Genomic DNA, 24419 nt, shown 5'->3' with positions numbered 1-24419 from the left:
TTTTAAGCAACATTATAGGTCTAGTAGTGATAAAAATGCCAACACTGATTCATTTTAGGTTTAGTTCTTTTATGTGTGTAATATTTATTGTTTTATTTTATTTTTTATTGTTTTTTTTTAGTTTATACATGACAGTAGAATACATTTTGACATAATTATAAAGGTATGGAACATTTCTTGTTCTAATTCAGTCCCCAATACCTCTTCTTCCCCCATCTTCCCCCATATTTAATGTTTTAGGTATTCAAGAAGTTATAATAAAGTTTGTTGAATACATTGAATGGGATCTTTAATTTTTACAATCTACTTGCAGAAGATTTCAAGTAGTAGATCTTGTTTGTTAACTATAGTCGCTGCTATGCACTAAATCTCAAAAATTTATTCATTTTGTAACTGAAACTTTGCAACTTTTGACCAACATTCTCCCATTTCTCTGCTTCCTCCTGACCAAAGATCTTGACAACCATTGTTCTACTTTCTGAGTTTGATGTTTTTAGTACCACATACAAGTTATATCATGTAGTAATTTTCTTTCTGGCTTATTTCACTTAATATATTGTCCTGCAGGTTCGACTATGTTGTTTCAAATGGTAGAATTTCCATCGTTTAAAGACTGGATAATATTTAATTGTGTGTGTGTGTGTGTGTGTGTGTGTGTGTGTCTGAATGTAATCGTATATTCTTTATACATTTATATGTTGATAGACACTCACATTATTTTCATATCTTGGCTGTCATGCAACAAACATGGGAGTGTAGGTATTTCCGAGATGCTAGTTTCATTTTTTTCTAACACATATGCCTAGAAATAGTATTACAAGTTCATATATTCTGATAGCACTTTTAAAAAATTGAACAAACAGGCTCAAGTTCCAACACTTGGTTAGATGCTGAGATATGAGCACAATAATACAGTCCTTCTTCTTAATAAGTTTATAGTTAGCGAAGGACAGTAGATTACAATACAGTGTTCTGGGTGCTATGTTAGAGATATGTAAAAAAAATGCTATATATTCATAGAGCAGAGAAAAACTTTGTTCATTTGTGAGGCTCAGGGGGGCTTCTCAAAGGAGTCATATTACAATAAACTGGACCTTAATTTGTTCACTACATAATCTTAACTTGAGTAGTACTAACTAGTTCCTATGACTTCATTATTGAGCTAACAACTGGTCCATCATTTTATTTTATTAATTTGTAGTTAGTCATGCATTTCTTTGTAGCCATTCTTCTGTCCTTTTTGTTCTTATTTTAATCTGAATTTTAATCTGACCCTTGAGAGCCAGAAATCTCTCTCTGTTGGATACCTAGAGAAGCTATGCAGAAATACAGAAGAAGACTTAGTTTAATGATTAAATGATAATATAGAACTAATGAAGAGCAAAATTCATATATAATACCCATCAAAAGAGAGGAGTCATTATTCTCTGTAGGCCAATACTCCTTTATAATACTCCTAATAATGCTCTAAGTGCTGGACTTATGTGTTTATCATAAGGGATTATTGCAGAGCAATAGGAAGTATGTGCCAAAAAATAATCATAGGAAAAGATGTGATTAAAAATTAAAATAATAGTAACAATAATTTAGAGATATCTTGCATGAAAAATCAAAAAAGGATATGAAAGTAGTGGTCAAATATAGAATATTCCTGTTAAAGAGGCTAATTTTATTAATAAAATAAAAAAAAGGTGTTTTGTTATTGTAATAAATTATTGATTGTCAACTAAATGTGTGCTGGTTGACACTACTAATCCTACTAATTACAGGTGTAAATTAACATTACATTATGATTTAGATTTACTTTTTCCTGATAATTGGTGATGTTGAGCACCTATTCATATACATGTTGGCATTTGTGCCTTTATTGGGGGTGGAGGGAGATACGCCTGCTCAAATTCTTTGCTCATTCGTTTCAATTGGGTTATTATTATTATTATTATTTGCTACTGAATTATAAGAATTCCTTATATGTTTTTAATATTAACTCCTTAACAGATATATGGTTTGCAAATGTTGTTTTTCCCCCTTCAGTAGGTTGCCTTGCACTCTGCTAATTGCTCTTTTTTTTTCTTTTCTTTTTTTTTTAAATTTTTATTGTTGGTTGTTCAAAAAATTACATAGTTCTTGATATATCATATTTCACACTTTGATTGAAGTGGGTTATGAACTCCCATTTTACCCCGTATACAGATTGCAGAATCACATCGGTTACACATTCATTGATTTACATATTGCCATACTAGTGTCTGTTATATTCTGCTGCCTTTCCTATCCTCTACTATCCCCCCTCCCCACCCCTCCCCTCTTCTCTTTCTACCCCCTCTACTATATTCATTTCTCCCCCTTGTATTTTTTTCCCTTTCCCCTCACTTCCACTTGTATGTAATTTTGTATACCCCTGAGGGTCTCCTTCCATTTCCATGCAATTTCCCTTCTTTCTCCCTTTCCCTTCCACCTTTCATCCCTGTTTAATGTTAATCTTCTTCTCATGCTCTTCGTCCGTACTCTGTTCTTAGTTACTCTCCTTATATCAAAGAAGACATTTGGCATTTGTTTTTTAGGGATTGGCTAGCTTCACTTAGCATAATCTGCTCTAATGCCATCCATTTCCCTGCAAATTCTATGATTTTGTCATTTTTTAATGCAGAGTAATACTCCATTGTGTATAAATGCCACATTTTTTTTATCCATTTGTCTATTGAAGGGCATCTAGGTTGGTTCCACAGTCTTGCTATTGTGAATTGTGCTGCTATGAACATCAATGTAGCAGTGTCCCTGTAGTATGCTCTTATTAGGTCTTTAGGGAATAGAGCGAGAAGGGGAATAGCTGGGTCAAATGGTGGTTCCATTCCCAACTTTCCAAGAAATCTCCATACTGCTTTCCAAATTGGCCACACCAATTTGCAGTCCCACCAGCAATGTACAAGTTTACACTTTTCTCCACATCCTCGCCAGCACTTGTTGTTGTTTGACTTCATAGTGGCTGCCAATCTTACTGGAGTGAGATGGTATCTTAGGGTGGTTTTGATTTGCATTTCTCTGACTGCTAGCGATGGTGAGCATTTTTTCATGTATTTGTTGATTGATTGTATGTCCTCCTCTGAGAAGTGTCTGTTCAGGTCCTTGGCCCATTTGTTGATTGGGTTATTTGTTATCTTATTGTCTAATTTTTTGAGTTCTTTGTATACTCTGGATATTAGGGCTCTATCTGAAGTGTGAGGAGTAAAGATTTGTTCCCAGGATGTAGGCTCCCTATTTACCTCTCTTATTGTTTCTTTTGCTGAGAAAAAACTTTTTAGTTTGAGTAAGTCCCATTTGTTTATTCTTGTTATTAACTCTTGTGCTATGGGTGTCCTATTGAGAAATTTGGAGCCCAACCCCACAGTATGTAGATCGTAGCCAACTTTTTCTTCTATCAGATGCAGAGTCTCTGATTTGATATAAAGCTCCTTGATCCATTTTGAGTTAACTTTTGTGCATGGCGAGAGAAAGGGATTCATTTTCATTTTGTTGTATATGGATTTCCAGTTTTCCCAGCACCATTTGTTGAAGATGCTATCCTTCCTCCATTGTATGCTTTTAGCCCCTTTATCAATATAAGATAGTTGTAGTTTTGTGGATTGGTTTCTGTGTCCTCTATTCTGTACCATTGGTCCACCCGCCTGTTTTGGTACCAGTACCATGTTGTTTTTGTTACTATTGCTCTGTAGTATAGTTTGAAGTCTGGTATCGCTATACCGCCTGATTCACACTTCCTGTTTAGCATTGTTTTTGCTATTCTGGGTCTTTTATTTTTCCATATGAATTTCATGATTGCTTTCTCTATTTCTACAAGAAATGCCATTGAGATTTTCATTGGCATTGCATTAAACCTATAGAGAACTTTTGGTAATATCACCATTTTGATGATGTTAGTTCTGCCTATCCATGAACAGGGTATATTTTTCCATCTTCTAAGATCTTCTTCAATTTCTCTCTTTAGGGTTCTGTAGTTTTCATTGTATAAGTCTTTCACCTCTTTTGTTGGGTTGATTCCCAAGTATTTTATTTTATTTTTTTTGAGGATATTGTGAATGGAGTGGTTGTCCTCATTTCCATTTCAGAGGATTTGTCTCTGATATACAGGAATGCCTTTGATTTATGCCTGTTGATTTTATATCCTGCCACTTTGCTGAATTCATTTATTAGCTCTAATAGTTTCTTTGTAGACACTTTTGGGTCTGCTAGGTATAGAATCATGTCTTCTGCAAATAGTGATAATTTGAGTTCTTATTTTCCTATTTTTATGCCTTTAATTTCTTTCATCTGTCTAATTGCTGTGGCCAGTGTTTCGAGAACGATGTTGAACAGAAGTGGTGAGAGAGGGCATCCCTGTCTTGTTCCAGATTTTAGAAGGAATGCCTTCAATTTTTCTCCATTCAGAATGATGCTAGCCTGAGGCTTAGCATAGATTGCTTTTACAATATTGAGGTATGTTCCTGTTATCCCTAGTTTTTCTAGAGTTTTGAACATAAAGGGATGCTGTACTTTGTCGAATGCTTTTTCTGAATCTATTGAGATGATCATATGGTTCTTATTTTTAAGTCTATTGATGTGGTGAATAACATTATTGATTTCCGTATATTGAACCATCCTTGCATCCCAGGGATGAATCCTACTTGATCACGGTGCACAATTTTTTTGATATGTTTCTGTATCCGATTCCCCAGAATTTTATTGAGGATTTTTGCATCTAGGTTCATTAGAGATATTGGTCTGTAGTTTTCTTTCTTTGAAGTGTCTTTGTCTGGTTTAGGAATCAGGGTGATGTTGGCCTCATAGAATGAATTTGGAAGTTCTCCCTCTTTTTCTATTTCCTGAAATAGCTTGAATAGTATTGGTATTAGTTCCTCTTTAAAGGTTTTGTAAAACTCTGCTGTATACCCATCCGGTCCTGGCATTTTCTTGGTTGGTAGTATTTTGATGGTTTCTTCTATTTCCTCAATTGATATTGGTCTGTTTAGGTTGTCTATATCCTCCTGACTCAATCTGGGCAGATCATATGACTTAAGAAATTTATCGATGCCTTCACTATCTTCTATTTTATTGGAGTATAAGGATTCAAAATAATTTCTGATTATCTTCTGTATTTCTGAAGTGTCTGTTGTGCTATTACGTTTTTCATCCCGTATGCTAGTAATTTGAGTTCTCTCTCTTCTTCTCTTCGTTAGCATGGCTAAGGGTCTGTGGATTTTATTTATTTTTTTCAAAGAACCAACTTTTAGTTTTGTCAATTTTTTCAATTGTTTCTTTTGTTTCGATTTCATTAATTTCAGCTCTGATTTTAATTATTTCTTGCCTTCTACTTTTTTTGATGTTGTTTTGCTCTTCTTTTTCTAGGATTTTGAGATGAAGTATGAGATCATTTATTTGTTGGTTTTTTTCTTTTTTTAAGGAATGAACTCCAAGCAATGAATTTTCCTCTTAGAACTGCTTTCAGTGTTTCCCATAGATTCCGATATGTTGTGTCTGTGTTTTCATTTATCTCTAAGAATTTTTTAATTTTCTCCTTGATGTCTTCTATAACCCATTGATCATTCAGTAACCTATTGTTCCTTCTCCAAGTGATGCATGATTTTTCCTTACTTCTTTTATCGTTGATTTTCAGTTTCATTCCATTATGATCAGAAAAGATGCATGGTATTATCTCTACTACTTTATATTGTCTAAGAGTTGCCCTGTGACATAATATATGATCTATTTTTGAGAAGGATCCATGTGCTGCTGAGAAAAAAGTGTAACTGCTTGATGTTGGGTGGTATATTCTATATATGTCAATTAAGTCTAGGTTGTTAATTGTGTTATTGAGTTCTATAGTTTCCTTATTCAACTTTTGTTTGAAAGATCTGTCCAGTGGTGAGAGAGGTGTGTTGAAGTCTCCCATGATTATTGTATGGTGGTCTATTAGACTCTTGAACTTGAGAAGAGTTTGTTTGATGAACATAGCTGCACCATTGTTTGGGGCATATATATTTATGATTGTTATGTCTTGTTGGTGTATGGTTCCCTTGAGCAGTATGTAGTGTCCCTCTTTATCCCTTTTGATTAACTTTGGCTTGAAATCTATTTTATTTGATGTGAGTATGGACACTCCTGCTTGTTTCTGAAGTCCATATGAGTGATATGATTTTTCCCAACCTTTCACCTTCAGTCTATGTATGTCTTTTCCTTTCAAATGCGTCTCTTGTAGGCAGCATATTGTTGGGTCTTGTTTTGTGATCCATTCTACTAGCCTGTGTCTCTTAATTGGTGAGTTTAAGCCATTAACATTTAGGGTTATTATTGAAATATGGGTTGTTCTTCCAGCCATATTTGTTTATTTATGTTACTAAACATGGTTTGTTTTCCTCTTTGATTATTTCTCCCCCTTTACTGTACTACCTCCCACTGTTGGTTTTCATTGTTATTTTCCATTTCCTCTTCCTGTAATATTTTGCCGAGGATATTTTGAAGAGATGGTTTTCTAACTGCAAATTCTTTTAACTTTTGTTTATCGTGGAAGGTTTTAATTTCATCTTCCATCCTGAAGCTTAATTTCACTGGATACACAATTCTTGGTTGGAACCCATTTTCTTTCAGTGTTTGAAATATGTTATTCCAGGATCTTCTAGCTTTCAGAGTCTGTGTTGAAAGATCAGCTGTTATCCTGATTGGTTTACCCCTAAATGTAATCTGCTTCCTTTCTCTTGTAGCTTTTAAAATTCTCTCCTTATTCTGTATATTGGGCATCTTCATTATAATGTGTCTAGGTGTGGATTTCTTATGATTTTGCACATTCGGCGTCCTGCAGGCTTCTAGGATTTGGGATTCTGTCTCATTCTTCAAGTCTGGGAAGTTTTCTCATATTATTTCATTGAATAGATTGCTCATTCCTTTGGTTTGGACCTCTATACCTTCCTGTATCCCAATGACTCTTAAGTTTGGTCTCTTTATGTTATCCCATATTTCTTGGATATTCTGCTCATGGTTTTTTAACAGTCTCGCTGAGCTGTCTATGTTCTTTTCAAGTTGAAATACTTTGTTTTCATTGTCTGATGTTCTGTCTTCTAAGTGTTCTACTCTGCTGGTAGTATTCTCAATTGAGTTTTTAAGTTGGTTTATTGCTTCCTGCATTTCTAGGATTTCTGTTTGTTTTTTTATAACTTCTATCTCCCTGTATAGTTGGATCTTTTGCTTCTTGCATTTGATTATGTAATTCATTGTCGAAGTGATCTTTTATTGTCTTATTTTGCTGTCTCATGTCTTCCTCGAGACTCCAGATCCTCTGAAGCATGTATATCCTGAATTCTTTATCTGACATTCCATCTGCTGCAGCTATTACCTCTTCTAAAGTTGAGTTGACCTGCATTGCTTGTGGTCCTTTCTTTCCTTGTCTTTTAATACTGCTCGCCTTTCTTTCTGCTTGGTGAAACTGTTGTGTTATTGAATTTTCCCCCTATTATTTATATTGCTCTTGTATAGTTGAAAAGTCTCCTTGCAGGGGCGGGCGGCAGCTGTGCTCCTCCTCCAATTGGGGTGATCTGTCTACCATGCTGACGGGCCGCTGGGCCTGTTCTGCCGGTCGGTCGCAGGTCTGCCTCCCTTGCAGGCGCGGGCGGCGGCTCTGCTCTGCCCTTACTCCAATGGGGGTGACGTGTTTACCACGCCAGCAGGTTGCTGGGCCTGTTCCGGGTGCAGGAGGTGGCTCTGCTCTGCCCCTACTCCAATTGGGGTGACATGTCTACCCTGCCGGCAGGCCTCTGGGCGTGTTCCGCCGGTCGGTCACAGGTCTGCCTACCTTGCGGGTGCGGGCGGCAGCTCTGCTCTGCCCCTACTCCAATTGGGGTGACGTGACTACCAACCTTTTTCTTTGACCAGGTCTGAGACGGTTCTCCCTCTGGCTCCTGCCTCGAGCCACCCAGTGGGGCAGCCAGGTTACACAAGGGACTATCAGGAGAGAGAGCTAATTGGTCTTTTTTACTATGCAGAAGATTTTTCATTTAATGTAGTACTATTTGACCTATAGTGTTCTTTTCTGCTTTTGTTCTTATATTTTTGATTTCCTATCTAAAAGAGGGTATTACCAAGACCAATATTTGAAACCTTTCCTTTGTAATTTCATGTAGGAGTTACCTAGTTTCAGATCTTCAATCCATTTTGAGTTGGTTTTTATGTACTGTGTAATGGGTTTTATTTGTGTATGTTGATATCTAATTTTCCCAGCACCATTTACTGAAGAACCTCTGCCCTCCTTGTCTTGTATTTTACATCATGTTGAAGATCATTTGACCATGTGCATGTGATTTTTATTTCTGAGCTCAGTCGAACACAGTTCCTCACACTTGCTAGGCAAGCGTTCTGCTACTGAACCACATCCCCAGCTCCTATTTATTCCTTTTTTTATGTGGATGCTTTGTATTTCTTTTTCTTACCTAATCTTTCCAATTAGGGCTTTTAGTACTGAGCTGAAAGAAATGGTGAGAGTGGGCAATGTTGCCTTTTTCTTGATCCTAGGGAAAAACCTTTACATGAACTTTTTATCATATGGAAGAACTTTCTTTCTGTTCCTGGTTTATTGTCATGAAATGATGTTAAATTTTGTTGGTGCTTTATCCACATATATTGAGATAATCACAATTTTTGTCCTTAGCTTAATAATATAGTCTTTCAGTGATTTATTTTCATATGTTGAGCTATTCTTGCATTCCAGAGGAAATACTTTGTCATACATATAATCCTTTCGATATCTTGTTGAATTCAGGTTGCTAGAGTTTTGCTGAGGATTTTTGTACATGTATTTATTGGAGATATTGTTCTGTAATGTTCTTTCCTTGTGATGTCTTTGTCCAACTTTGATACCAGTGTTATTAATATTGGTCTTGTAAAATGAATTTGGAAGTGTTCCACATTATTAAAAACATTTGTAGAAGACTTTGGGAAGGATTGGTATAAATTTTTCTTTAAATATTTGGTAGAATTCTGCAGTGAAATCATCTTGTCCTGGGATTTTCTTGGGAGATTTTTGATAAATGAATCAATATCCTTACCAGTTATAGATCTGCTGTGTGTGTGTGTGTGTGTGTGTGTGTGTGTGTGTGTGTGAGAGAGAGAGAGAGAGAGAGAGAGTGTTTATATGTGTGTTTAAGAGAGAGAGTGTGTTTGTTGGGATTAAACCCATCATTGAGGAGTAAACTCATGTCTTGTACATGCTAGGCAAGTGCTCTATACCACTGATACTTTCCCAGCCCATTTTGGGGAGGACTAACTAAATTTCACAAGCTAGTTTGGAACTTGTGTTTTCTTTCCTTGGCCTCCAGGAGAGCTGGGATTATATGTGTAGAGCACCATGACTGCCTTCCATTCATATTTTTAAGTTTTTCATGACTCATCTTGACAGGTTAGGCATTTCTAGAATCTATCCATTTCTTTCAGGTTATGCAATGTGTTTGCATATAATTATTCATAATAGTCTCTTATGACCTATCTTATTTCTGTGACACTGGTTATAATATATCTAATTTAATTTCTGATTTTATGTGAAATCTCTCTTTTTTTCAGTCTGGCTAAAGGCTCATCAATTTTCTTGAATTTTCTTTTAAAAAATCAACTCTGAGTTTTATTGATTATTTTCTATTAAGGTTTTTAACTCATATTTTTCTGCTCTATTTTTTATTACTTTTTCCTTCTAATTTTAATATAATTTTTTTTTCATTTTGAAAAGTTGAAATGCTAAGTGGATTTTTTTAGATAATTCTTTTTTATCTCTTCCCCTCCCTTCCCTCTTTCCTTCCTTGCTTCCTTTCTTCCTTTTTTGTGGTATTTACTGCTTTTAAACTTCTCATGAGCAATGGTTTTGCTGTGTCCTATAAATTTTATTATGCTATATTTTGTTTTTTATTAGCCTCAAGATATTTTTTTCTTTTTTTCTTCTTCCATTTTCTTTCCTTCCTTTCTTTCCTGGATTCAGCCCAAAGGGTCACATATGCTACACAAATGCTATGCACACAGTGACCTATATCCATTGCCCTGAAGATATTTTCTGATTTCCTCTTTTATTTTTTCTTTGACTCAGTTTATTCAAGATTTTGATAATGTCCATGAATCTAAGAATTTTCCAGTTTTCCTACTGCTAATGAGTTCTAATTGTGGTTGGAGAAGAAATTACAATCTTTTAAATTTGTTAAGATGTGTTTTGTGATCTAGCATGATTTATCCTGGAGTACTTGAGAAGTATATATATTCTGTAACTGTTGCATACAATGGTCTGTATTTGTCTGTTAGGTCCATTTGGCTTAGTGTGTTCTTCAAGTCCACTGTTTAGTTACTGATTTATTTTCTGGATGTTCTATACATTATTGAAAGTGGTATACTAGAATCTCTTATTGTTGTTTTTCTACTATTTATTTTTACCTTCAGTTCTGTCAGCATTTGCTTTTTATATATAAGTGCCCATTGTTAGAGGGGAGATATATATATATATATATATATATATATATATATATATATATATATATATCCCTCTTTGCTTTTGATTACCATTTACATTGTATCTTTTACCTTCATTTATTTTCAACCTATTCATCTCCTTAAATCTAAAACCAGTCTGTTGTAGAGAGCATATAGCTAGATAATTTTTGTTTGTTTTTTCAATCTATTCAGACACTCAGTATCTCTTGAATGGGGAGTTCAGTTCATTTACATTTAAAGTAATTACTACAGCTGTCAAAATTTTTACTTAATCTTAAAGAGAAATGTCATTTGAAAAGAATGAGATGCATTTCAACAAATGTTTTGTTCCAAAGTACAAATACAAGTGTATTTAATGAGATTTAATGCCCAGTGCTACAATTTATACATGAATTTCTCTGTCTCTATCTCCTCTCTGTTTTTTGTCTCCCAACTTCTTTCTCATTCTCCTTTCATCTTTCTTTCTCCTTCTCCATCTCTCATTTTCTCTCCATTTCTATGCATTTCCATTACTTTTATTAGTTTTTATTTGGAGTTATAAACATACATAAGTAAACTAGAAGTTGAGAATCCTTCAGAATGAGTTTGGTCAGGTTCTTAAAACACCATCTGGTGAATTACTGGGATTGACATTTATACTAAAAGATCTCTAAATTGACAGTTGGTTTAGTCTATCTCAGTGATCTGTAATATTGGTTGAACATTAGAACAACCTGGATCCTCTTAAGAACAATTTATACCTGGGCATGTCCCTTAGAGATTCTAATATAACTGATCTGGTTTTAATATATTAGTGCCTTCAACCATTTCCTTATATGCAGGATTATGTAAAGTGAAGTTAATAATCGCTGATATATTTCTTTTTTACCTAAGATCTGATCAGTGAAACAGTCAACTGTATCAATTGTAGCTAGTAAAACATGCAGAATCTCATCTTTTGCTCCAGATCTACCACATCGATATTTGCTTTTAAATGAGACCTCTAGATGATTTGAGGAAAACTCATCTACAATTTCCATTAGTAAAAAATAAAAATTTTTCATTGATCTTGAGGCTAACCTTGTACATTATGTTTCTAAGATATTATTTCATGCTAACCGGAGGTTTGTTTCTAATCCTGCTTGTCAATTGTATTTATATTATAATTGTAATATTATTAACATCTTATAAATGCATACATAATATACAATCCAATGAAATATGAATTTGAAAGAAAAATATATTGTTTTATAAAAATGCAGTTGAATTATTTGGAAAAAATCAATAAACTCATGATACTTAAAAAACGTGCTCTTATATTAAGTAACAAAACTATAAAATATTATGAGATCAAACAGGATTAGAAATATCTCTCTTCAGATTTCTGGGCAAGTATCTATCTTGCTCCACTTAAAAAATCAAGACAAAACAAAAACTTACACTAAAAATTTTATGCTAGCTTTCACATATGCTAGGGAAATAAATGCTCTACCACTGACCTTTATCCATAGCCCTCAGGATATTTTCTAATTTCCTTTTTGATTTATTCTTTGACTCAGTTTACTCAAGAGTTTTATGTTTTCTTTGTACATTCAAGACCACAATGAAATACAATTAAAATTAAATACTAAAGAAAAGTACTTCACATACAACCAAAATTGAGCCAACAGAATAAGAAACCAATATAAGTCACAAGTTTGAATTAGTCATAAAAAAGTTTCCCAACAAAGAAACTTCCAGGATCCGATGACTTCATTGCCGAATTCTAGCAAACTTTTAAAATGTAGCTGAAACTATTTCTTCTCAAATTATTCCAAAAACTTAAAAAGTAGAAAACTCATTCCAAACTTGTTCTACAAGGCCACTTTTCTAAGACTCTGTTCTTCCTGAGTTGTCTATAGTTGTTAATGAGCCCATTGTTTCCCACACTAGGCTGAATGGTTCTTGAAAGCAGGGAAGATGACTCCTACTACAGAGCCTGGGGACAGGAGGTTCTCAGTAAACATTTCTCATTTTCATGTGTGGCCAGTCTTGCTGCATATCTTTATGAAATTTCTTTGCTTCTATTGTTTCTCATTTTGTTACTTTCTGATTTTCTTTCTCCTGTTCCATCTTAAGTCTACTTTTGAATTCTTCTGTCCCTGTCTGCTCACTCAGCTCTCTATTCCCTCTTCATGGTACTGTGCCTTCTGCTTGTCTTATTCTACACAGATCTTGCTCTCTGAATTAACCTTGAGCTTCTTCTCCCTTGACTCATATTGGTTGCAGAATAGAAGAGCTTTTTAATATAACTCTCAGGAAACTTTTCTGCAAAAATGTCCTCCTCATAGATCTATCCCCACAGTGTTTTCCCCCTTCTTGTTTTGCCTGCACACCACAGGCTGTTCTGAAACAGCATAGTCACAATTTTAGGGTATTTATGCATAATCTCTTAATTGAGTACTAATATGTGTTTATAGCAAAAATAATAATGCTTTACAATTTACAAAGCATGTTACATTCAGCATTTTCACTTTAATATCAAAGCAACATGTGGCTAAAAGGTACCAGTTTTAGAAAAAATGTTTCACAAAGTTAAACCAAAAATTAGTTCTTCTTTTGACTGAATTCACTTTGAGTTTTTAGTGGTAAGAAAAGTTACACAAAAGGACTATCAGATGGATTCTAGTCTTGGTTTTGAATCTAACAATGTGTGAACATTTCTTTATTATGTTATACATTATATTTTCTTTGGAAAGTGATAATGAAACCTATCACCTCATGTGTGTTTATGTTCTATCACTTTAATAGTATTTGGGTACTAACAAAATACTGTATTTTCCTTCAAATCTTTACCTCCACTCATTAAATTTATTTTACTTATCTTCAGGTAACTAAATGTGAATTGATTACATTTTAAAGACACCATTCTTTGGCATATGAGCCAGGATCAAGAGTAAGACTAGTGATGGAAAGGTAGTTAAATCAAAGGAATTTCAGAATATGTTTTAGGTTGCAATTTCAAGAGGTAAAATTAAGTAAGAGTCAAGAGCGCAGAATCTCTCCTGCCAGCAGTAGCCTTAGTCTTTCTGTTGCTATCCTTTAAATATCCAAATTTTGTTTCCCCAGTATATAAGTCCTCTAACCCAAAGGTGATCTGGACCGGATATTTGAATTTTTCCTCTTGTTCTATTCTGAAACTTATTTTTATCCTCCGTTGCCTCCTAACCCCTCACTACTGCTATATTTGTGGCATTTCATGGCCTGTTCTTTTTTTGGAAGAATAGGCTACTGACCTGAATTAAGGCCCCCTAGGAGAAGCACTCTTTGGTTCTTTAGAAGCCCAAGGACAGGGGAGGGTTGTACAACTATTCCTGTGATCTCATTTCCTGAACTCTAATATTAGTTTTGCAAACAACTAAATTCCCAAACAATTAATGAGATTTAGTTAAAGGAAGCAATCATGTATAATTAATGAATTTGTGAATTATTTAAGCACTCTGAACTTCTGTTCATTTTAAATAGCATTCACTCACAAAAATTGGTGTTACTGAGGGGAAGGAAAATGTTTTGTCATCAAATTGTCCAAGCAGACTTCCTTCGAGCATGTTAACTTGTATTATTTATATTAATAAGCTATTACTATGACACTAACCAGCTATTTTCTTACTCTTAAGACAAACTTGCTCCTATTTCAGTTTTTTGATCATTTTATAGAAAGGGCAGAATCTTTGTGTGAGACCCAGTAGAACCTTCATCATAAAATGCAAAATCCAAAGATGAGGCCAGATGTAAGGGAAAAGTGAGGTTTAAAAAGGAATTTTAGACTTATTTTACTTTTTCATTGAACAGGAATCTGGGTGAGAACTTATCAAAAATAATTGAATAATCCTTGAGGGTTTATTATGCAGGGCCAGTGCTAGGTGCTAAATTATTCTAAAGATAAACAAAACACTGGCCCTGTCCTCAGATGGGAAAGTTAAAAATGCATAGAACTAGCTAGAAAAAAAGAAGGTTGTTAAAAACTGACTCCAAATGAGTCCAGATTACAAAGAAAAAATTCTGGGATAGATAAATGCAGCATAGCTGATCAGAGTCCTATAAGAATATTGAAAAACTTTTGTTTGAATTTCAGTTTGCCTCATGCATCCATTTATTGCACATTATTTTTTTAAACTACAATAAAAGAAATGTACATAATTATAGTTAATGAGATATTTCCTGTCCACAGATTTCCATTTGTATACCACCTATAAATAGCTGTCATGTATGCTCAAAATAAAAACTGCTATTATACATGGAATTTGAAAGAACTCTCTTAAAGGCAATGCAGATTTAAAAAAAAAAACATATAAAACTCTGACCTTAACGGAGAACTTAATTAATCCAAAGATCACTGATACTTGGTGTTTTCAAAAAGAATTTTAAAGAAGCTATAAGTCTTACTGAAGTGACTTTGCTGGCTTTCTTTTTGGTATCTATAATTTTTAATTACGTGTTGGATCACTTTTAAAGGTGTTGATACCAATTGGGAAATTTAAAGTAGATGCATCCATTTTTGATCTACTAATAAAAAGGAAAAGCTAAATGTGGATTGAAAGATGAAAATTTTAGAAGTGAAATATGATATGCTCTGTTGCTTATATATTCTAAAATATTTTGAGAGAAATTTGGAGAATTCTTTCTACACAGGATTATAGAAGTTGATTTAAATCTCATTAGAGGAAATTGTAGTTGTTAGCTCTGCACTAATGACCAGTAAATCATGATCTTAATGTATAGTTTAGAATTTTCAGTTTTGTTTCTTTCATTTGCTTTTATCATAAGATGCACAATCCAAAGATGGGACCAGAGGTAAAGGGAAAAATAAGGTTTAAAGAAGATTTCTTAACTTATTTTAATTTTCATCAAACAAGAATCTGGGTGAGAATTTACCCAAAATAATTGAACAAACCTTGAGAGTTTGAGATTTTTTGTTTGAATTTCAGTCTGCCTGAATCGGTGTTTCTTAATCTGTGTTATAAATTACTTTTCACCTTTTCACAACTGATGGCTTTCAAACTGTATCCATACCATCTCATGCCTTTCAATTGGCTCTTAATTCTATTATACTTTTAAATGGGGAAAAACATAGTGAAAAGAATTCATATTAGTGGTTTCTGCTGACTCCAATATAATTATGGTATTAGTAACTATGCAATTTTCAGTGTTTAACTTAATTTTGGTAAAACATTTACACTAATTATTATATTATCCTATTAAATTTCTCCAAGTCCTTATGAATGTCCTCACTTAATGCTTGAATAGGCTGTGCATTGGAAAGCTCTGGGTGAAACAATTCACATAGACCGTGATGTAAATAGTTTCCCCTGGAGTTATGCAAACAACAGCATCTACCAGTCACAATAAATAAGCATTTGACATTGGTTAAAAGTAATAACTGAAGAGTTATGTAGTGGATTTGTCTGATTTTATAGAAGTCTACTTTATTAGTCTGCAAAGTAAAAAGCCTATTAGAATACATACATCTCCCTGAAACTTCATACCTTAAAATATATAAAGCTTCTCCATCTAATAAAATATAAGTAATTTATTCAATCAATCACTCTATATAGGTTTTTGAAAATATGTCCTAATTGATTAAATTCTGTTTTAAGCTGGTAAATAGTTTGAAGTAATAGGAATCTGGAGTATGTCGCAGGAATTTAATGTTTTTCACAAACTTTTCACAACTGATGGCTTTCAAACTGTATCCATACCATCTCATGCCTTTCAATACATACATACACACACACACACACACACACACACATGCACACTTATGGACACACAACAAAATTGGGAAATTATAAACATATGAATGCAATTTTTTTTTACAGAAGAATTCAATACAGTAAAAATAATTATTCCATTTCTATATTGTTAGGAAGTGACTTCTTTTACTTATACTCTATTAGAAAAGTAAGCAGGCAGGTTTTTTTGTTTGTTTGTTTGTTTGGGGAATTCTAGAGGTAGCTCCATATTTATTGTGAAAGCCACAGTGATTGTTCTTTTCTCTAAAACTTTGACTCTGATACCTACATGAGCAGACCTTAGTTGAAATCAGGATATAGAGCTGGTCTGCTTGCCTTCCTGTGTTTAGACACTTGATCTCCCAGGGCATAGTTCCCTAATTTTACCCTGTGACTGCCTGTGGGTCTTATTTTGATAAGCTGCTTGGATTTTCCTTGAAGTAGACTTATCTTTTAAAAATCTGTCTCTTTTTTTCTCTGCAAAACTTGTTTGTTCTGTGTTCTACTCTCTTTTAGACCCTCTCAACAATGTATTCTTGTAAAGGAGACCTATTAACAACCTATAGGGAGTTATTCTTTCAGTGCACACCATGCTCTCAGTTTCATTCTCTCCTGTTTTGTACTCCAGGAACTTGACTTCTGCAGACTGCATCTCTCTAGTTTCCTTGATAGGCAGGAAGTTTTGTGTAGGTTTTGCCAATGGGAGGCACTGGCAGGAAATTGAAAGGCAGGAGAGAGGGGCTTTCATTTTTCTTCCCTGTTCTTTCTTTGCACAGTGTGAGTCTCTGCCAGTAGCTGTGCTGTCAAGATTACAGCTCTCCCTAGGCAGCCTCTCCTCTGTAACTGTGGCTCACATTGGGCTCCAGTAAAACCATTTCTTCCTCCTGTTCCTTAGCCCTAGTGTGCCAACAACTTCCTGTTGTTACCAGAGTTAGGGTCCTTGATCAGCCTTTGTTTGTTTTCTTAACCTTGATCCAACTGTTCCCAGAAGTTCACCACACATTTTCCTATGCTCCTCTGGACCTTATGGATTCTTTTTTTTTTTATTTTTTTATTGATTGTTCAAACATTACAGAGCTCATGATATATCATCTTTCATACATTAGACTCAATTGGGTTTTGAACTCCCATTTTTACCCCAAATAGAATTTCAGTTTGGCTTTTATTGAAATTAGTTGATGTCGTGAGTCTGTCTGCCCTATTAAATAATGAGGGTGCAAATATGTCTTATTAATTTCAGAATACCAGTACATAGCAGAATATCTGCATGAAGGTGGAGTTCAGTCCATATTTGTTAAATGTATGAATAGAGTAATATGACTATTTGCTCTCTCATTTTTCTTTTTGAAAAGTCCCACAACCATTCTAATGGTGTTTTCATTATTTCTTGCAGTATTTTCAGGACTCATTACAGCTTTTCTCATTCTCTTCACATAAAGCCTAGGGAAAACATACCCTACTGTTATTACTGAATATTCCACGTAAACCTTAGTATTACGGAGAATCACAGCAACTGATCAAAAAAATAAATGAGACAAAATGTACTCATTTTGGGTTTACCTAAGCCAGGTTCACCATTTATGTACATTGCTTGAAAGGGAAAAAAAAACTAATGATCTCATTTATTTTTGTGCTTTCTCCCTCTCTGTCAATCTCCATTTGGTGCCCTATTGTCTCACAAGATGCATATTTTGAATTAAGAGTTTAGAACAGAAGATCCATCTGCTTTGAATGAATATTAAATTATCATAGGCTTTGTATAAGGAGAATTTTCCTTGTATTTTGTACTGATTTCCCCCCTTTGAGTAAGAAAGACTTAGAACAATAATTTTTATCTTCTACATATCCTTGGACTTGAATAGGTTGCAGTTACCAAATCATTTAATAGGCTTAGAAACCTTTGAGTGGCAGGTGCTGAATAGAAATAAGAAAGGTTTTATTTATTCTCATTATCTTATAAAATGCAGTACTTATTAAGTCTAATTAAACATGGAATGTCAGAACTTGATATTTTGAGTTTACTGGGTTTCATAAGGAAAGAGCATATTCTAAATTACACATTGAAGAGATATACTTTGCAATCAATTGAGTTCATTAAGTAAATGCACATGTTATTTTAATGCATGATATTATAGATAATATGCAACTGACATATCTGTAGTTTTCTTTTGAATATTCATGAGTGAGCAAATTTCAGTCAGTCTTTAAGTAATGTAATTTAGGCAAACAAGTTGTATTCTTTTCCAGCAAGCTCCAAAAAGTTTAAAATCAATTGGCTGGTAGGTATATATTATGTAGTCAAATTTGTTAATAAAATCTGAATAACAAAATCATTTGAAGGCTGGATCTTTAAAATATATGCATGGTTTCTAATATTTTAATGTGTAGCTTTAAATAATCAGTTATTCTTTCAGTGAAGATGAAAGTTGGGTTTTACTGTGGGTATTAGCATTGTACAATAATATATTGAAAGTAATAAAAATGTGGCTAGTTTCTATGTTGGCAATTATCATTGGTAAGTTGATTCTTTTAAGGAAAATTGGGTAATATAAATTCCAAAGAGTGAAAGAATTACTTCTAATTTATGTAATGGAATTAAATGGAAATGCACATATTCACTTCATAAAATCTATATGACCGAAATAAAAAGTTGCCTTTAGTAAACATGGGGAAGAAAGGGTCAGAATCTGTTTGCATCAGATGATCACTTCCACTGAAGTAATTATCTTGGGCTGATCAGATAATCACTTACTTGAAGTAATTATCTTAGGGTAGATCTAGATGTTATTGAGAACTGAAACATCTACAATATTGTGCACCCTTCAAAGAAAATAATACAAAATTATAAAAGTGAAAGTCAGTTTTTTTTTAGAGTTTCAGCTGCTTTTATTATTTATTTATTTATTTATTTTTAGTTCTTTTTTTTTTTTATTGGTTGTTCACAAATGAAAGTCAGTTTTGAATCTTAGAAGGGGCCTAAGGCAGAGAAAGATCCTGAAGATTAGGCTTCATTGACCTCAAGGTAAACCTTTCCTTTGTTTAAGTGAAATGGGTAGTGTGAAATACTCCCTTCAAAATAAGCAAACAATTTTTATTGGGTAAATAAATGTTTCCATGAATTGTAAATATTTTGCAAGTTTAAGAAAGAAATTATTTGATACTTTATGCACTTTTATTAAAACATGTTTTCCCACTGATGTTGTGTTTTAAATATCTATAACATTGGTTGTAAACAAGGCAGGCCCAGATTAAATCATCTTAGCATCCTCGTGTTAACTCATATTTACACATGAATAGTAATAATAAATTGTAAAACATAAAGCTTGCATTTGCTAAAATTAAAATAGCTTCTTTCTAATTTTCTGTTTTAAAAGTCTGAAAGTATGTATAAAAATGAACCTTCTTCATACTGTGTTGCCAGTGATTTGTTGCCAAACTAAGTGCTGCCTAATATGTTTTAAGTAGGGCATCATCTCTCAGGCAAATAATTGTCTGTAAGTCTGACTTTTGACATTTCTTTTTCAGAATCTTATTCTAACTTGCTATCACTTTTTAAAAAAAATATTTATTTTAAATTTTTTTAGCTTTAAGTGCACACGATATCTTTATTTTACATTTATTTATGTGGTGCTGAGGATCAAACTCAGTGCCTCAAGCATGCTAGGCAAGCACTCTACCACTGAGCCACAATCCCAGCCTGCTATTGCTTTTTTTTTTTGTACCTTATTTTACTCTCTCAATTAGCAAGATGCTAATTTACATTTACATATACCTTATGGTAGGCTGGATTTAGGTTTATAGACATTCAAATACCTAGAAAGGTGTGAGAACACATGAAATACTATTGTGAAATGATTTGAGTACCTTGAAGCTATTTTTCCTAATAAAACATCAATATATGTATTTTTTTATTCCAAAGCAATATGCCAATTTCAAGGAAGAACCTACTTTGAAGGAGAACGAAATACAGTCTATTCCTCTTCTGGAGTGTGTGTTCTCTATGAGTGTAAGGTAAGGAGATCCACTAGTCTTTCAGAATTGTTTCAATTATATAATATAGTGTTTCTTTAAAAGCTCACCCTTGTAATAACATGTGTTAGTCAGCTTCTCATTATTGTGACCAAAATATCTGACAAGAACAGCTTAGATGAGAAAAGTCTTTTTTTGGCTCATGGTTTTAGAGGATTCTATTTGGTTAGCTCCATTTCTTTGGGTCTGAGATGAGGCAGACCATCACAGCAGGATGGTATGGCAAGGGAAATCTGCTCAACTTATGACAGCCAGGAAGCAGAAAGAATGGACTGGTGATAAGACAACCCTTCCAGGGCATGTTCCCAGAGACCTACTTCTTCCACCTAGGTCTCACCTCCCAGTAGTACATTTAGCTTTCAATGGGTTAATCTATCGATGAAGTTTAGACCCCTTATGATCTAATCATACCTAAAAGCCCTAACTCTGAACCTTGCTTCATCAGGGATCAGACTTCAACATATGAGCTTTTGGGAGACATTCTACATCCAAACCATAGTATACTATCTTCAAATTATAGTGTAAAAAGAAAATTCAGAATATCAATTATATTTATTTTTGGTACCAGAGATTGAACCCAGAGTTACTTAAACACTGAGCCACATCCCAAACTCTTTATATATATATATATATTTTTTTTTTTATTTTGAGACAGGGGCTTGATAAGTTGTTTAGGACCTTGCTAAATTTTTGAGGCTGGCTTTGAACTTGTGATCCTCCTGCCTCAGCCTCCTGAGCCACTGGGATTATTGTTTTTTTTTTCAAATAAAGTCATTCCCATTGTCTTTTTAAAATATATATTCATAGTTATAAATATTCTTCATAATAAATAAAAATACTATTCTGCTAAATTAAGGCTTTATGAAGTTGTGTTATATTTTACAAATGCAAATCAAGTCCTTATATTTTGTTGTGAGGAAAATGTAGTTTTGTGTCTGTTGGATTTTCACTCAGGTAAGAAATATCACTCAATTCAATTAAAAACAAAACATGAAGGTACCTAAAAAATTTAACTGTTATAAGGACATGAGATTGATATTGATGTTAATGTCCTGACAGGAGTAGTTAAAAATATGTAAAGTGGAATTTCCTACAAATTTTTTTATTTTGGTCTCTTGAAATATGTTTTTGAAGCCAATGTATTTCTCTTGAACTTTGTTCCTTGACCTACTATCTTAAAGCTAAATATAAAAAATGAACCTTTCTCATGTAGTGTTGACAGTGATTTGTTGTGACCCTAAGTGTGAGCCATCATATATCAGGCAAGTAATTGGCTGGGGGTCTGCTTTGTGCCATTCCTTTTTCAGAGTCTTATTTGGACTTAATATTGTTGACTTTTCATATATGCTTTTTATAAACTACAATGTTATATTTCTTGAACAAAATATTATATCTCAAGTCATTTTCAGTCAGAAGAAAACTACCTACAAATGAGGTATCTGCTTTAGGGTTACATTACATTCATCCTTTAATTTTCTTCTTGTACATGGATTTGGGGGATGACTTAGCATGTAGAGATTATGTAGGGAATAAAATAAATGATTTTCTTTTCTGGCACCTATGATACACTGTGATTACCTCTATGATTATTAAGAGTTGGAAGAAAGAAAATTCTAAAAATTTTGTCAGGATAAATCAAACCTGAATGAAGATCCACTTTATGCATCTTAATTTGAAAATCTTTTGAGATAGGAAAGGAAGAGATGTGAAGAAGCAGAACTGTGACAGATTTCATTTCTAGAACATGAAAGCTATGGTTTCTTTATGTCCATTATAAAGCATTAAAGCTGCCTCTTTTGGTTTTAAATCGGCTTTCCTATTACGTTGGTTACATCTTAAAGACAACAGAACTGAGGCATAGAAACATTAAAATGAATTACTAAGTCTGTATTTCAAGATGGAATTTTCTCTATCAGCATCTCTACACTAATGCTGTTTCAAGTGGAGTGAGTCCATCCCACTACAGATATAAGGATTGGAAAACTTAGAGATCTAGTAACTCCAAAATGAGAAAGAGAATCAGAGAAGTAGTTACTTCAAGGAGGTAGAAAACTTTTGTCAGCTGCTTTTTAATGGTAATCTCTAACTTTTAAACATCAGTTCTAAATTTAATAATCTTGAGAGCATTTGAAATTTTTCTTCTTCAATGTGTGTGTGTGTAAATCTTTTCATTTGACCAGAATATATTGTATAATAGTGATAATTGTGGTATAGAAATTTCCTCGGATAGGTGCTTATTTGATTTTAAATGTGCTATAAATTTACTTGATTTTTAGTTGCCCATATATAGGCAACACAGCAGGTACTGTGTTAGCTTTGCATCAATGTGATCAAAAACACTGAGAACAACTTAGAGGAGAGAAAGTTTATTTTGACTCATAGTTTCAGGGCTTCAGTCTATGATTATTAATTCCATTGCACTGGGCCTGAGAATGAGGCAGAACACCATGGTAGAAGGGTATGACAGAGGAAAACAATCCAGAATGTGGCAACCAGGAAGAAAAGTTGAAGTAGGGAGGGGAAGAAGGAGAGGGAGGGACAGGAAGGAAGGGGGAAGGAATTAATGGGCTGAGGAAGAACAACTTCTCCAGGGCAGTCCCCAATGCCACCTTCTCTAGCATGCCCCACCCATCAATCCATTCAAACTAGGGTGATTCGATTAGATCATAACTATCATAATCTAATCACTTTACCTCTGAATATCCCTGTATTAACTAGAACTTTTGGGGCTTCTCATATCCAAAATGTAACAGGTGCTCAATAAATATTAAATGAATGTTATCTTCTATTTGTTCAAATAAAAGCACCATTTTCTACTCTCAGAACACTGTGCTGTTCAATAGAAATATGATCCAAGTCACAAATACAATTTTTATTGACCTAAATTTTTTATATTTAACTCATATCTAAAAAATTATAATTGCAACATGAAATCAATATAAAAATTATGAATGAAATATTTTATATTCCTTTGTCTTATTCCATCTTCAAAATCTTGTGTATTTTTTACAGTTATAGTATTCAAGACTCACATGTAGCTTATGGCTATTGATTGGACAGCACAACTTTATTAGATCATCATAAGCTTTTGACATTATTGACTAAATTCTTGACATTAAGAATTTCCATTGTTTTGTGTTTTTTCCCTCCCCTTCAGATCCTCTTAGCTCCTGTATTTACAATTTTAGATAATTGACAGATCTCTTATGCTTCCATTTTCTGGGCTGTCAACCTCAGTTCCTGTGTGTTCTTTTATTATCAGTTTGTGGCCTTGAAAATATGTAATAGGGATGATTTTAATAATAACACAGAACAACACTGTGGTTTACAATTACCAGAACCCTTATTACTGTCAAAGCGAATACTGACTAGCATTCGACTCCATAGTATGTGTATGTCTTCTTCTACCTTTTTAATAACAGACTAGGATTTGGAGAAAGTCCTTTGCATAAATAATTCAGGAAAATGCAGATATTGAAGTGTGCACTTATTCCATGAAAATAGTACTTACAGAAATGGTACCTAAAACTTCAAGCTATTGAGCAATAATTAAAATGCAAGGCTGCAAGTTCTAAGAGTTAGTAATGCAATGGTAAGCATAATACAATTGTTAATGATCCTTGTTATTAAGAGATTGGAGATTGACAGTATAGAAGCCAAATGTTTGCTTTTAGGGCAGGACTATTACAGTTGGTCAGAAAAGTAGTTTCTATTTTGGCTTCTCCTTGAGAAGGATTTAATTTGTTTTGTTTTCTAGAACTATAATTTTATGTCAATGTATTCTTTCATTCAAGAAAAAGTTTTGAGTGCCAACAATGTGACAGAAAATATACTGGAAATTCATTTATGAGAAACATTAATTCCTGTCTTCATATTCCTTATAGTTTTGTGAGAGAGCACTGACATTCCTTACTGGAATCATCTGTGACAGTATCTGTGGGACAAAACTTTATAAGAAAACTTTGCAATGACAGTGTTGAAGAAGCACAGTTTTATTTGCTTTTTTTTTTTTTTTTTAGAGTAAACCATTGATATAACTCAAACTGTATCTTTGCCACAGTAGTTATCGGATTTGCACATGTGTTGTAAAACTAACAAAATGATTCAGGAATATCCCAGGCCTTTGGCAAATTAAAGTCATGGCTGCAGTGT

At 33.7% G+C, this 24419-nt stretch overlaps 1 protein-coding gene across 2 annotated transcripts in view; it reads left to right on the top strand.

The window, feature by feature from the left end:
* NELL2 (neural EGFL like 2) overlaps nt 1-24419 on the top strand; it is a gene marked incomplete at its 5' end in the record, with an annotated part of 362215 nt that overhangs the window by 149636 nt on the left and 188160 nt on the right. For both annotated transcript variants that reach the window (XM_081311609.1, XM_081311610.1), the window contains one exon: nt 20158-20249. In XM_081311609.1, the coding sequence (XP_081167735.1) occupies nt 20158-20249 (92 nt within the window). The remainder of the gene's footprint in view (nt 1-20157; nt 20250-24419) is intronic.

Source organism: Spermophilus citellus (assembly GCF_964194105.1).
Source record: "Spermophilus citellus genome assembly, chromosome: 10".
Taxonomy (NCBI): domain Eukaryota; kingdom Metazoa; phylum Chordata; class Mammalia; order Rodentia; family Sciuridae; genus Spermophilus; species Spermophilus citellus.
This window is presented reverse-complemented; position numbering and strand designations above follow the sequence as displayed.